The sequence below is a fragment of the Taudactylus pleione genome, unplaced genomic scaffold (genome assembly GCF_031769625.1).
Source record: "Taudactylus pleione unplaced genomic scaffold, aTauple2 ptg000418l, whole genome shotgun sequence".
Lineage (NCBI taxonomy): Eukaryota > Metazoa > Chordata > Amphibia > Anura > Myobatrachidae > Taudactylus > Taudactylus pleione.
Window position 1 is genome coordinate 952,412 of NW_028284820.1, and position 16,298 is coordinate 968,709.

At 47.3% G+C, this 16,298-nt stretch overlaps 1 protein-coding gene across 1 annotated transcript in view; it reads left to right on the top strand.

The window, feature by feature from the left end:
- NUCB2 (nucleobindin 2) overlaps positions 1-11,710 on the top strand; it is a 37,973-nt gene extending 26,263 nt beyond the window's left edge. The window contains exons 6-13 of the mRNA XM_088447109.1: positions 610-795; positions 2,862-2,952; positions 3,581-3,639; positions 6,536-6,628; positions 8,323-8,412; positions 8,743-8,913; positions 10,177-10,258; positions 11,340-11,710. Coding sequence (XP_088303235.1) covers positions 610-795; positions 2,862-2,952; positions 3,581-3,639; positions 6,536-6,628; positions 8,323-8,412; positions 8,743-8,913; positions 10,177-10,258; positions 11,340-11,434 — 867 coding nt within the window. The 3' untranslated portion in view covers positions 11,435-11,710. The remainder of the gene's footprint in view (positions 1-609; positions 796-2,861; positions 2,953-3,580; positions 3,640-6,535; positions 6,629-8,322; positions 8,413-8,742; positions 8,914-10,176; positions 10,259-11,339) is intronic.
- The last annotated feature ends 4,588 nt before the right edge of the window (positions 11,711-16,298 follow it).

Here is a 16,298-nt window from a genome sequence, read left to right on the forward strand (position 1 = left end):
AGATATGATGTATGCACGCAGGCTATAGATATATGATGTATGCACGCAGGCTATAGATATATGATGTATGCACGCAGGCTATAGATATATGATGTATGCACGCAGGCTATAGATGTATGCTGTATGCACGCAGGCTATAGCTATATGATGTAGGCACGCAGGCTATAGATATGATGTATGCACGCAGGCTATAGATATATGACGTATGCACGCAGGCAGCTTTGCAATTGCAATCTTTGCACATATGGTAATGCACAGGAGGCATCAACGCAGCATTATCCAACGCAGCATCGGATAATCTACGTAACAACGGCCGGCTGTGGTGACCTGTGGGGTCCAGCAGCTGGCCGCCGCAGTTTAGAGGAAGAGGCCAGGATGGAGATCCTGGCTTCTTCCCTACCCCGCAACGGCGGCGACATGCCTCAGTTTCGGGAATCACTGACGGTCTGTGAGCGAGTTAGCAGGACCCATTCTGCACACTCACAGACTGGGTCCTGCACCTGAGCAGATTCCTGCACAGCGTGCACTGCTGATTCAGGCCCTGTGTACGTGCAGCTCATAGTCTCCCCCTACTGGCAGATATAGTGCAATACACTGTGTTACCCGCAGGCAACGAAAGACTTAGAAAACTACGACAAGGAACGTCACGACGAGTTCAAACGCTATGAAATGCTGAAGGAACACGAGAGAAGAGAATACCTGAAGAGCCTGGACGAGGAGAAGAGGAAAGAGGAGGAGGCCAAATACGAGGAGATGAAGAAAAAGCACAAAGAGCATCCGAAAATCAACCACCCCGTGAGTATGATCACGTCAGTCATACGGCATAAAATAAACGCAATTGTATACGAGGGACCCTTCATTTCTGGGCTTATTCAGGCAGAATTTACACCCCGAGGGTGACTGACCTGTGATCTGACCCCAGACCCCACAGTTCCCCTGTAGTCCCAAATTGTATCCCAATCTTATGTCCCAAATATGTCCCGTATCTCAGATTCTCACACAGACGATCACAGCTAGTTGGAAGGAACCGTTATTATGTGATATGTTCATTTGTCTTTATTGTTCAACAGATACAATAAGCACAAAAAAGTTTTACATTGTCTTTTGATAGCGACATTCTGTCATACGGCAGAAATAATCTTCCTCCTCGTGTTTTGAATGAAACCAGCAACAATTGTGTGCGAAAGTATCCTAAAACAAAATGATATAACATAAAGGCATGAGTAATGAAGGAGGCACCAGTCGGCCTCAGAGGTGGATCGGCAGTCAGCCAATCAGGAGCGGCGAGCTTAGTGCTGGCGACCGTCTTCTTCTTTTTTGCACAAGTCATCTGGCACCTGCAAGTTATACGGCTGCTGACAGGCATATCTGCCTCAGTCGCTATTACGTGGACCACTACCGTACGTGACCACTGTTACACCGGTATGCGGTCAGGAAGCCGGCGATCGAAATGCCGACCGCCGGCTTCCCTACTGTGAAATCCCAGCATGGGACTAATGATAGGCGTCGAAATCCCGACGCCTATAAATATCCACCTGCCAAATCGCAACGCCTGGCATACCGGACGAAGGTAAGCCGGGCATCGGGAGCGGACAGCCGCGCGGGTGGGGTTAGGTTTAGGGGCTCCCGGGGGGACTTAGGGTTATGCAACCTTAGGGTTAGGCTAGGGGAAGGGGGGGGGTTAGGGTTAGGCACTAGGGGGGGAGGGTTAGGGTTGGGGGTGGGGGAGAGGGTTAGGGATAGTTAAAATACTTACCCTGTCGGGATCTTCAGTCTTCTGCCTTCCGGGTCAGCATTACATCCGCCGGGCTTATGTCCGGCGGTATGTCATACCGATTCCGTTACACCGCCCCTTCCCTCCCAGTCTCACTCTCCAAGTGTAATATGGCGTAAGTATCAAATCTACACACAGACCTATGGGCCGATTTATCAATGAGTTTTATCATACGCAATGAGTTTTATGGGTTTTAAAACTTGTTGCATATGATAAATGGTGCTCCAGCCAATCAGCTCCCAACTGTCATCTGTTTGAAAAATGACAGTTGGGAGCTGATTGGCTGGAGCACCATTTATCATACGCAACGAGTTTTAAAACTTATTGCGTATGATAAAACTCATTCATAAATGAGGCCCTTAGGCATGTAACTTTTTGTTGTAGGCATTCATACTACTAATTTGTGTATTCATACTACGCAAACTGTGTATACCCAACTCACTATGAGCCCCATCGTCTATATAACCCGAACAGAGTTATCCTTCTACAATAAGAGATGTAGTTCCTAATCCCCGGGGAATGGCAGCCGCCTCTTATCCTCTGTCGGCTCTTTCTCTTGTGTCTTTGTTGAACAGTCCCTCCGGCATCTTAGTGACCGAGAGAGGAGGAATCGGCTGCCGTCAGTGCTAGACGGGTGAGAAGCCCCCGATGCCCTACGAGGCTATATTCATCCAGTGAGAGGAATCCCGAGCCAGTCACCACTTGCTGGAAAATATTGTGTCCAGTATTGAAGCTGAGGCGGTGCCCGTATGTCCGTAGTGCCGTCTTACATGAGAATACCATTCTGCTGTCACTGTACCTTACTGAGAGTCTCACCCAGTGATATTGTTGGGCCAAGTACACTGGGAGTATCGCAGTAAGCCTATAGGTCACAGAGGTTGAGAATAAGAAATGGTTGTACATCGCCACCTGCTGCTCAGAAGTGGTAAATGGTGCATCAGGTTTAGAACGTAAAGCCCAAAGTGATATTGTATTACGTACCCGCCTGGGCATGCCAGGGAGATGTATATGTGTGTGGGTCTATAATCTGTGTATTACTCTCTGCTTCTTTGTGGTATCTGAGGAATATTAATAAATGTTATTCCAGGGCAGCAAGGACCAGCTGAAGGAAGTTTGGGAGGAGACCGATGGGCTGGATCCCACTGATTTTGACCCAAAGACCTTCTTTAAGCTGCACGGTAAGAACGTGATCCCTATAATCCACCCTCCAACATAAAGGCTGCATTCCGTGGGTCCAGGAAGGAGAGCAGGCATGAGCTGGCCGTAAGCAGAACCTGCTGATTATTATGAGTGATGCAGGGCGTAGAGGGGTGACGGTCTCCCTGGAGTATTGGGGGTAAATGAGGCACCCTCAGTGTATCTCTGCCATCACTGGCTAATGTAGTGTGATCCTGATGTGGAGAGGGCCACAGGGTGATACAGGGAGTTGGGGGCTAGTAATATTAGACTTCCTCTCAGTTCTTTACCTTGTTCTAATGTGTAACCGAGGTACCATATGTCGGCCCAACGCTCAGTGTGTACCCGGCGTAAGTCAGTAACACCAACAGGTCATGATTTTATGGTTTTTGGCTGTGGAAACAAGAAGGGTTACTTACTGACCCAGCAAAGTGAAGCAGCTAGTATGATTAAAGTTATCCAGAAAACATGACCTGTTGGGGGCACTGGAGAATTGGACTTGAGAACCATTGCTCTAAAATGGTTAAATCCATGGTAAATACCAATGGTAGCCCTGCTACATAATCACATAGAAACAGTCCTGTGTTATTTCCCAGTACCATGTAATATGTTTAATTGAACACTTTACAGATACTAACGGAGACGGCTTTATCGATGAGCAGGAGTTAGAAGCTCTGTTTACTAAGGAGGTAGGAAAATGGATTTTTATCCGCTATATAACCGTGTTTTATGTCCTCGCAGTGTCACATGTATGAATGTTAAGTAATATTGTCCCTGGAATTAATACATGTATGAATGACTGGTAACGTCAATCCTGGAATTAGTACATGTATGAATGAATGGTAATATTGCCCCCGGAATTAGTACATGTATGAATGACTGGTAATATCGCCCCCGGAATTAGTACATGTATGAATGACTGGTAATATCGCCCCCGGAATTAGTACGTGTATGAATGACTGGTAATGTCACTCCTGGAATTAGTACATGTATGAATGACTGGTAATATTGTCCCTGGAATTAGTACATGTATGAATGTCTGGTAATGTCACTCCTGGAATTAGTACATGTATGAATGACTGGTAATGTCATTCCTGGAATTAGTACATGTATGAATGGACTGGTAATGTCACCCCTGGAATTAGTACATGTATGAATGACTGGTAATGTCACTCCTGGAATTAGTACATGTATGAATGACTGATGATGTCACCCCAGGAATTAGTACATGTATGAATGACTGGTAATGTCACCCCAGGAATTAGTACATGTATGAATGACTGGTAATGTCACTCCTGGAATTAGTACATGTATGAATGTCTGGTAATGTCACTCCTGGAATTAGTACATGTATGAATGACTGGTAATATTGCCCTCGGAATTAGTACATGTATGAATGAACGGTAATATCGCCCTCGGAATTAGTACATGTATGAATGACTGGTAATATTGTCACCGGAATTAGTGCATGTATGAATGACTGGTAATGTCACTCCCGGAATTAGCACGTGTATGAATGACTGGTAATGTCACCCCCAGAATTAGTACATGTATGAATGACTGGTAATGTCACTCCCGGAATTAGTACGTGTATGAATGACTGGTAATCTTGCCTCCGGAATTAGTACATGTATGAATGACGACTGGTAATGTCACCCCTGGAATTAGTACATGTATGAATGACTGGTAATGTCACCCCCGGAATTAGTACTTGTATGAATGACTGGTAATAACACCCCCGGAATTAGTACATGTATGAATGACGACTGGTAATGTCACTTACGGAATTAGTACATGTATGAATGACTGGTAATATCGCCCTCGGAATTAGTACATGTATGAATGACTGGTAATATCGCCCTCGGAATTAGTACATGTATGAATGACTGGTAATATTGTCCCCGGAATTGGTACATGTATGAATGACTGGTAATGTCGCTCCTGGAATTAGTACATGTATGAATGACTGGTAATGTCACTCCTGGAATTAGTACATGTATGAATGACTGGTAATGTCACCCCAGGAATTAGTACATGTATGAATGACTGGTAATGTCACTCCTGGAATTAGTACATGTATGAATGACTGGTAATGTCACTCCTGGAATTAGTACATGTATGAATGACTGGTAATATTGCCCTCGGAATTAATACATGTATGATTGACTGGTAATATTGACCCCGGAATTAGTACATGTATGAATGACTGGTAATATTGCCCCTGGAATTAGTACATGTATGAATGACTGGTAATATTGCCCCCGGAATTAGTACATGTATGAATGACTGGTAATGTCACCCCTGGAATTAGTACGTATATGAATGACTGGTAATGTCACCCCCGGAATTAGTACTTGTATGAATGACTGGTAATGTCACCCCCGGAATTAGTACGTGTATGAATGACTGGTAGTGTCACCCCTGGAATTAGTACATGTATGAATGACTGGTAATGTCACCCCTGGAATTAGTACATGTATGAATGACTGGTAATGTCACCCCTGGAATTAGTACGTATATGAATGACTGGTAATGTCACCCCTGGAATTAGTACATGTATGAATGACTGGTAATATTGCCCTCGGAATTAGTACATGTATGAATGACTGGTAATGTCGCCCCTGGAATTAGTACATGTATGAATGACTGGTAATGTCACTCCTGGAATTAGTACATGTATGAATGACTGGTAATATTGCCCTCGGAATTAGTACATGTATGATTGACTGGTAATATTGCCCCCGGAATTAGTACATGTATGAATGACTGGTAATATTGCCCCTGGAATTAGTACATGTATGAATGACTGGTAATATTGCCCCCGGAATTAGTACATGTATGAATGACTGGTAATGTCACCCCTGGAATTAGTACGTATATGAATGACTGGTAATGTCACCCCCGGAATTAGTACTTGTATGAATGACTGGTAATGTCACCCCCGGAATTAGTACGTGTATGAATGACTGGTAGTGTCACCCCTGGAATTAGTACATGTATGAATGACTGGTAATGTCACCCCTGGAATTAGTACATGTATGAATGTCTGGTAATGTCACCCCTGGAATTAGTACGTATATGAATGACTGGTAATGTCACCCCCGGAATTAGTACGTGTATGAATGACTGGCAATGTCACTCCTGAAATGAATGCATCTGCAAATGACTGCTGATATCACCCCTGGAATTAGTACATGTATGATTAATGGGTAATATCGACCTTCGAATTAGTACATGTTTGAATGACAGGTAAAATCACCCCTGGAATTAGTACATATGTGAAAGATGGTTAATACGTCCCCTGCAATTAGTACATCTATAATTAATGGGTAATATCACACATGGAATTAGCACATGTATGACTGACTGACTGGTAATATCTCCCCGGTAGTTAGTACATGTGTGACTGGCTGCTGGTATTGGTCATGGAATTATTACATGTGTCACTGTCCTCTGGGGTTTGCTCCTGGAATTATACATAATGATTGATATTATTTATCTGTTTACACCTATTGGTAATAACATTTTATAATATATTTGTGACTTTAAGATTTTGTGAATACTAATGTCTCTGGTTTCCTACAGCTGGAGAAGGCTTATGACCCCAAAAATGAGGAGGACGATATGGTTGAGATGGAGGAAGAAAGGTTACGAATGAGAGAGCATGTTATGAATGAGGTAACTCTATTACTACTGATGATGTTTATTTAACCACTTAAAGACTGGAGGGATTTCCTTCCCTCATGTCTAAACCAACGGGGGAAAAAAAATAAGAAACAAACATCTTTTGTAATAAATTAGTTGTTCCATCCATATTGATAGCAAATATACTGTGTATGTATAGCAAACAGGGATATGTATTATAGCGGCACGGATCTTTACCAAGGCGAAGCAGAAAGCACTACTGACCAGATGTATAAACATCTCGTCTCCTGGAATGAAAACTCCCCCTCTCCGGCGATCCCCACCAGAGCCCACAGTGCATCAACCTAGTGTTATGCGCTGTCTCTCCCTGGCCGGTTCCTCTGGGCACTGGCGAGTTCTTGCAAGCATCACAAGATCTCACGTGGAGCCCGGCAGCCGCTGCAGCCAGGGACAGTGCTGTCCCTGCGAGGTGGTAGGGTAACTGCAGCTGTCAAAATCGGTAGCTGCATCTGTCGGTACAGTCAGTACCACTGACTGTTCATACATTAGGTGGCACATCTGCACCCCATCTTGTAGATAGGAGCGCCGATAATGACTGGGGTGCATAGCTTCCCTGTCATTTACCACCCAACCCCATTTTAATACATGGGGGAGAAGCGGTATCGGCACACATGACGTGCGCTGATACTACTCCACCCCAATATCGCATATTCATACAAAGTCTGATGCGGTCATTGGGCCAAGAAACTGTAACAACGTGGGTTGTTTTTGACTTTTATATTTTGCAGGAGCAGATCTTGGCAGAGGGTCCTGATCTGCGCCTCTTCTGTATCTGCGTAGCAATAGATCAATTGTAGTAGTTTTATTATCTTTTATCTATAAGCCCCACAGGGGTTCCGCTGAACCGGACATAAGGGACAGAACAACAACAAGTCGCTAGTATGCAAACGGATGGAATTTTACAACTTTACATAATTACGTAATGAAAACAAGGACAGAGGTCCCTGCTCTCATAAGGTTACACTATAGACGGACTAATAATAAACTTTACTTCAGCAGGAAGAACATGTTTTTTTTTTTTTTACTATTCTAGTAAACGCACAGCTAGGAATGGCGATTGTCTGTTGTTTACATGTTGTTACGGAGACCTGTCAGCCAATGGGCTAAATGCCATTTATATTCTGCCTGTTCATCGGTTATGGTATAAAAGCTAGACATTTAAATGGTCCACAATGTCTAGATCGAAACCAGATGTTCGACAGGCAATAGGTCAACGGGAATAAAATGTCGATACACTAAAGAAGAAGGTCGACAGGGTCAAAAGGTCGACACGTAAATGGTCTACACCTATTTTTTCTTCTAACCCGAATCTTCACCCTAATCCTCCCTCCTGGTGCCTAACCCTAACCATCGAAGTAGGTTCCTGACCCTAACCGTCCCTTCTATTGCCTAACCCTTCGGTAAGTGCCTAACCTTAACTGTTGGGGTAAGTGCCTAACCCTAACCCTCCGATAAGTGCCTAACCCAAAAAGAAAAAGGAAAAAAAAGTGTTTCGACATTCTCAAGTCGACCTTTTGGCACTGACCTTTTGTCCCTGTCGACCTACTGCCTGTCTAACATCTGGTGTCTATCTAGACTTTGTCAACCTTTTTAATATAGATCTGTAGCCCGGATACCCTGTTCATCTATACTGTCTGGTAGCTTTCTGTGTCCTGTATCTCCCTCAGGTGGATGTGGACAAGGATCGCCTGATAAACCTGGAAGAGTTCTTAAGAGCTGCACAGAAAAGAGAATTCCTGGAGCCAGAGGGCTGGGAGGTAATACGTTCTATATTAATATAATGCACAATTTCTGGTCTGTTTTGTTGGGACACATATATTATAGTGATCAATGATCCCGGTGAAATACTCTGTGTGTTCCTTACACGCAAAGTGCACCAGTGAACAGGGATGTGTACATGTGTAATAAGCAGGTGGGGGTACATTAGAATATTTGTATAATAGGTGCCATCATTACCCAGAGCTTTATGTGCACTATATTATATCCCTAATGTTCCCGTTACCCGGCCATATCCGCAGTACATCCTCATTGAATGTCTCCTGTGTTCTCATACATTGATGTCTTCTTGTCCATTCATATGACGGCAGACCCTGGACGAGCAGCAGCTGTACACGGAGGAGGAGCTGCTGGAGTTTGAGAAACACATTTCTCAGACAGAAGATGAACTAAACAGGAAGAAGCAGGAACTGTACAAACAACAAGAGGAGCTGAAGAAGCAACACGAGTACATCCAGGCCCAGAAACAGGAGCTGCAGCAGGTAACCCGCCCGGCCCTTGTGTGATACCATAGCTGTATTCTCAGATTATATTGCTGCTGGCTGGAGTGAGACTGGCTGCTGGTGGCAGCTGGGACGGAGTCCGGTGGCAGCTGGGAGGGAGACTGGCTGCTGGTGGCAGCTGGGAGGGAGTCTGGTGGCAATTGGGAGGGAGACTGGCTGCTGGTGGCAGCTGGGAGGGAGTCTGGTGGCTGCTGGGAGGGAGACTGGCTGCTGGTGGCAGCTGGGAGGGAGTCTGGTGGCAGCTGGGAGGGAGTCTGGTGGCAGTTGGGAGGGAGACTGGCTGCTGATGGCAGCTGGGAGGGAGTCTGGTGGCAGCTGGGAGGGAGACTGGCTGCTGGTGGCAGCTGGGAGGGAGTCTGGTGGCAATTGGGAGGGAGACTGGCTGCTGGTGGCAGCTGGGAGGGAGTCTGGTGGCTGCTGGGAGGGAGACTGGCTGCTGGTGGCAGCTGGGAGGGAGTCTGGTGGCAGTTGGGAGGGAGACTGGCTGCTGGTGGCAGCTGGGAGGGAGTCTGGTGGCTGCTGGGAGGGAGACTGGCTGCTGGTGGCAGCTGGGAGGGAGTCTGGTGGCAGCTGGGAGGGAGTCTGGTGGCAGTTGGGAGGGAGACTGGCTGCTGATGGCAGCTGGGAGGGAGTCTGGTGGCTGCTGGGAGGGAGTCTGGTGGCAGCTGGGAGGGAGACCTGCTGCTGGTAGCAGCTGGGCGGGAGTCTAGTGGCAGCTGGGAGGGAGTCTGGTGGCAGCTGGGAAGGAGCCTGGCTGCTGGTGGCAGCTGGGTGGGAGTCTGATGGCAGCTGGGAGGGAGACTGGCTGCTGGTGGCAGCTGGGAGGGAGACTGGCTGCTGATGGCAGCTGGGAGGGAGACTGGTGGCAGCTGGGTGGGAGACTGGCTGCTGGTGGCAGCTGGGAGGGAGTCTGGTGGCAGCTGGGAGGGAGACTGTCCGCTTTGAGTAGACCGGTCGCTGGGGAACATTGATTGCCGGAACTGGTAGCAGCCGGGAGTATGGTTCATTCCTACCTGTGTCACTCAGACAATTCAGGTAACTGACTGAAAGCCACAGCACCGAGCACGTCCGCCTGTGGCTGGTGGGTTGAGATGGTAAATGTAATGGTTTATAGAACACGTATAGACTATAATAAATCCACCGTAACTCTGCAGTGTTCTCCTCCTTGTTAATGAAGTACTAGGTCTTGGTGTAGGGAATAGTAATAAATAACATATGATGATAATTCTTCCATGACTGCAGGTCGTACAACAGATGGAGCAGAAGAAGATGCAGCAGTCTGATCCCCCCTCAGTCCCTGACAGCAATTCTCTTTTCCAGCCAGGTAAGCCATAAGCGTTTGCTGCCATCCCACAGAAACGTCTACACGACTTGGCGACTCTTTGTTGCCATGGTCAGGACCTGGCACGTTTATTGTTACCACGACAGGTTGTCCTTTGTTAGGGCTTATTATTGTGAGCAGAGGAGGCTTTATAGGAAGAAAGACCAAAATTCTGATCTAATTCTACAAAATCTATCACTGTCTGATGACCAGCTACTGTTATCCACAACTTGTTGTCATCCCCCAACAATAAATACCCTCCCCCATAGCAGTTAATCTTTTCCGTCCGCCCAGACACACTCTGTAAGCGGAGTCCCAACTGGTTATTTACTTTGCACAGTCTCCCCAGCGATTTGCAGACAGATTATCTGAGGTGTGAGGGACGGTCGCCATTACTAGCTACTCTGCACATTAATACAGGGAGACGCTTATAGACGCGGAAGTCCCAGAGCCATCACCTATTCAGCGCACAAGCGATGGTTAGTGGTGCAGGCCGAATACTGGTAGCAAATCTCCATATCATGTACAGGCACTCTCCAAAGACGCCACTAGGGATGGAGCCTTCCGCCATTGCCTGCACGGAGAGCGGCTTCACCTGTAAGGACACTAGGCAGAATAAGCTATTTAATCACTAGCACTACTGTAACGTAAGAGAAGGTCAGAATATTTTAATAATGCCATCAAAATTAAATTCTGTTTTGTAAAACTAAGAGGGGGATTCAATTGCAGACGAAGGGTGCGAATTGCCGTTGCCGCGGCGGTTAAATGCCGGTAACGGTAGCCTGTCTCTCACTCTCAGCCCGGCCAACAAAATGCCCAATTTGGACAAAAGTGCTCGCTACCCTATGGGGTAGTGAACACTTTTGTACAAGATTCCGCTGCCGTAAATCCCAGCGGCTGCCGGACGAACAAATTTGCCCTTAATAAAATTCCCGCGTAACACTTTATCAAGTCATAAGTAGTATAAACCTTGTATTACTGCTGTACATACCTCTGGCCCCCCTCCGCATGTAATGACTGCAGTACGTGTTAGATACTATTACACTGGATGGGTGGATACATTCTCTTCTGTGATTCTTTACAGCTGGTGACCAAGTAGCCCATTTGGCATCTCCAGAAGTCGGCCAGCCTCTGCCCCCAGGACATTTGCCGGAAGCCGCAGTACCGCACAGCCAGTAAACTCCATTACACCGACAGTAGAAGATTCGCCCATAAACTGACATAACGTCCAAATCTGAGCACTACTGAAGGATCTGTCTACAAACTGTTATCCCTTAACCGGAGCCTCCCACGTTCCTGGATATATTGCTACTATTTACTTACAGTCCGTGTCCTAGTCTGTTGTACCCGGGACCAACCTGAAGAATAAAATCAGACTATTTTCTGTGTATAGTTTCTAAGAGATGTCGCACATTGTATCACCGAGGGCGGGAATAAAAGTATTTGGTCATGGAATACATTTTAGCATTACCTGAACAGCCCTTACAGAAACACAGACATGGGGTGATAGCATGAAACCAGCTGCTAAGGATGACCGTGCCGTTACTGACCTATAACACTGTATACCACCAATGTGTTGTGTCACTTAACTGAAAGTGGCATCCGTACACGCTGTAATACGGAACAGGTTTAAGTAACAACAGAGTTAAGCAAAATACTCAAGCAAGGGATTATTCTGGAAGTGCCTATAAAAAAAAATCCAAAACCAAGATGGATTTTTACTGAAGTACTGATAAAGGGCAGTTCAAGAACAAGTGGTGACCTCTAGTGGCAGGGGATGGAATTGTCAGATCATATTCCTGTTGGCATCCTCTACACTAAGCCTGGCTAACCTATGGCTCTCCAGCTGGATCCAGGGCCGGCGCTAGGCTGTGCTGCGCCCAGCGCCGTCCTATGTTGCCGCCCCTTCCCTCCTCCGCTCCCTCCCCGTGAGCTCAAATATGACCTATAGCACTGGGAGGGAGGTGGGCGTTTCCTGCGCCCTCTGGAAACAGTAGCGCTCCGGGCAACGGACCTGCTTGCCCGTGCCTGGAGCCGCTACTGGCTGGATCTCTCACAAAACTACAAGTCCCAGCATTCTTTGCCAGCTGTTTGGTGGGAGGGTATGCTTCACAACAGCTGGAGAGCCACATGTTGATGAGGCCTGCTCTAGACCCTGGGTTATTAACCAGGAATACCTGTACCCCCCCCCACCCTGTTCTCTCTCCCCAGTTCTGTCTCGCTCCTCATCCCCTCCTTCCCCTCCCACTCTACCTCTCTGTCTCTTCCCCCATTCCGCCCTGTTTAAGTCCATTATATAATACAGGGGTCAGGGAACTTTTTTACCTTTTACCCCAAATTATATTTAGATACACCGACGCTACCCCCTTGATTTGAAAGGAAGGAAATCCTATAGTAGTGCCCCCATATAATGCCCCTGTAGTAGTGCCCCCATAGTTATGCCCCTGTAGCGTGCCCCCATAGTTATGCTCCTGTAGTAGTGCCCCCATAATTATGCCCCTGTAGTGCCGCTTGTACAAAAAAAAAGCCTTACCTTAATCCCCGCTCCTGCATCCGCCGCCCTTCTGTCCACCCGGCTGCTCCTCGGAACTATGGGAGAGACATCATGACATCTCTCCCATAGTGCGCATGGAGAGAGCCGGAAGCTGGAGTTCAGAAGAGAACTCCAGCCTGCGGCTAATGCGGCGCTGCAGGGAAGGAGCCGGGCGCCCGCTGGTAATAACATCTCAGCGGGCGTCCGGCTTAGAGCCTCCCTGCGGCGCTGGGCTGGAGGTCACCAGTGACCTCCATTCCTGGGGGTAATGGACGGACAGCCGGGTATGCAATGATTCATATGCATGCCCGGCTGTCCGTCCATTACCCCCAGGAATTTCAGTTTTACCCCATATGGGGTAATTTACCCCTGTTCCCCGACCACTGATATAATAGTTACTGTGCTTTATTGAATGCGGTTACATTGTTATTATAAATGCTATTTGCTTTAATACACTAAACTTGTAAACTGCATATCGGGGTAGGTATTTCCCAGTTAGGACAAGAGTTTTTTTTTTTTCCTTTTAACATTATTGACATTCATTCCCTCCCCGCACACCTCCACCTGCAGAACCCCAGTCCAGCGTCCAGCACTTCTGACCGCTGCAGCCCCCCCTCGGTCCAACTGCCTCTAACTGCAGCACCCACTAGTTCAGACGCCACTGCTTGCTGCACCCCTACATCAATAGACACCTTTGATTGATGCCCCCTCAGTTCAGCCACCTCTGACTGCATCACCGACCCCCATCCAAACAGTTCTGCCTACTGCACCCTCCTCATTTCTGCCATCTCTTCCTGATGCACTTCCCCATCCTGGCACCTCTGACTAAAGCAACCCCCCCAGTTCTGTCACTTCTGACTGCAGCACCCCCCACTCCAGACTCCTCTGCCTGCTGACCCCTCCAAACCCACCACTGAAGAAGTTCTTCATGCATTAGTCCAGTCCAGCTGTTTCCTTTGAGGAACAAGGCGGGGTGGTCCACTTACACTTAGGAATGGTCATTTTCTGGCCATCCCAAACAGAATCCTTAACAGAACCCTGCTGGGCTCAGGATAGAGATGACAACGTAAAAAACACTGCCCACCGAACTTGATGAGAATTTAAGAACTGATCATGATTAAGATACAACAGGTTATTATGGTCAGTATAAATGGTGACGGGAAGCTGAGTACCATCCGGAAGATATCGCCACTCCTCCAAGGTGAGCTTCATGGCGAGTAACTCACCTATAGTGTAATTTTTTTTCAGCAGGAAGGAATTTACCCAAAAATAATCCACATGGATGCCACTGACCATCCTCCGCTTTCTGTGAAAGTCCTATTCCTTCGGAAGATACATTCACTTCTAGATAGAATGGTGTGGCCAAGTTAGGTTGATGTAGAATTGTAACAGAAGTAAAGGGTTTTTGAGACTTCAGAAGGCCATAAATTCCTCTTCAGACCACTTGCGAGGATTAGCAACCTTTTTTTGTGCGCACAGTAAGAGGTGCAACAATGATGGAATAGTTTTGGATAAACTTTCTGTAATAATTGGTGAACCTTAGGAAGTGTTGCACTGATTTCAAAGTGTTCGGTTGAGGCCAGTCAATAATTGCTTGGACTGCTTCAGAATCCATGCACAAGTCCGTACTGGAAATCATGTATCCCGGGAACGGAATAGAGGTGACCTGAAAAGTACACTTTTCTATTTGACAGAAGTTTACATTTTCTCAATCGTTGAAGAACCTCCTTTACGTGTTTCCGATGAGAAATGCGGTCAGGTGATAAAATAAGACCATCATCCAGGTATACCACCGCTGAATGGTACGGAAGGTCCCGAAATATTTCATTTACAGTTTTGTAAAACTGCTGGAGCATTACTGAGACAGAAGGGCATCACAAGATACTCACCATGCCCATCTCTTGTGTTAAAGGTCGTTTTACACTCATCTGTCTGATGCAAATTAAATTGTAAGCTTCTCGAAGATGGAGTTTGGAGAAGATGGTTGCTCTTTTTACCCAATCTAACAATTCTGTTATGGGAGGGATTGGACAACGATTTTTGATTGTGATATAGTTTAGCACGCGGTAATCGATACACCGGCCCAAGCCTCCATCTTTCTTCTTGTTGAAGAAGTACCCAGCAAAGGCTGGTGATGAGGGACAATCAACATCAACATGGCTGCACCCATGACCCTCAGGAGTAAAATGTCAGCGCTCTGGAACAGAATGGCACACAGTAATAAAGCACCGCCAGACAGGGTATGACTAAGTTACGGGTTTTGTGACAGAACAATTGGAATTAGCTGAGCATTAAATCAGAATACAGTGGTGGGACCTGTAGTTCTCCAGATCCCCTATAAAAAAACAAACAAAAACTTTTCTACTTTTAAACAATTTTGTTACCCCTCTCCCACCACTATATGAATGTGTGAAGAAGCCTAGTTCTGTCATCAGAAGGATATTTATTCTTGGGAGGAAGCGGATACTGGGCCTGATTCAGCAAGGAAAGCAGTTGCTTATACACACGCAATTGGCCGGTTGTTGCGTACTGGCACGCGTATGCATCGCAGTGTGCGTGCGCGAACCATTCTTTGCGATCGGGGCTGCGACCTCAGTGGTGACGCAGACCTATTGCAGAGTGACAGGAATTGCCGTTTGTGGGTGGTGATGAGGGGTGGCCGGGTGAACGCAGGCGTGCCAGTGCGTTGCAGGGGCGTGCATAAATTATCCACTGCAAAGGCATAAGCAGCCTGAGGTCTCAGCGTGCGCTGAAGTAAGCAATTCCTGAGTGAGGTCGGACCTGCCTCAACTGTGCGTATGGGTCCGATGGTACTTGATTGTACCGATGTTTTCGCAGTCTTTCTAACCATTACGGATGTGCGTGTAGGTGAAGTGGGCGTCCTTTTGTAGTGCTGGGGTGGCATAGCAATCGCTATGGATTAGCATACTATCACAGTTGAACTGTGGGCCTGATTCAGACCCGCTCGCAAACGCTATGTTTGGCCACTGCACATGCGCACGCCGGAGCCGGCTCCGACGTGCGCATGCACGAAACCCGGCTAGCGACCGTCGCTCCGGGTCTCGAACCAAAAGGGGGCGGCTGTCGATATTGATCGACAGCTCGCACCGTTTTGGAGGCGTGGCGGGGGGGTGGCTTCACAAACGGAGGCGTTCCCAAGCGAACGCCTGCCGTTTGTGGGCGGCCCCACTGACATCACCAGTGATGTCAGTCAGTGGGAGAGCTTCCGGCTCTATTAGAGCCAGAAGCTCTCTGGGGCTTGCGGAAGACGAGACCCTACCACAAGGGCTCATTGCAAGCCCCGATGGTCGCGATGGTCTTGACCGCTCGCACTAGCTGTGGGTGGTAACCCACAGCCATGCGAGCGGCCAGGAGGCCGCACAAAAAAAAAAACGCCCTGATTCAGAGCGAGCGCTCTTTCAGAGCGTCCGGCTCTGAATCAGGCCCTGTGTGCGTACGCTATATTGCAATCTGCAGTGAAGCAGGCCCACAGCCCCATGTTGGACATCA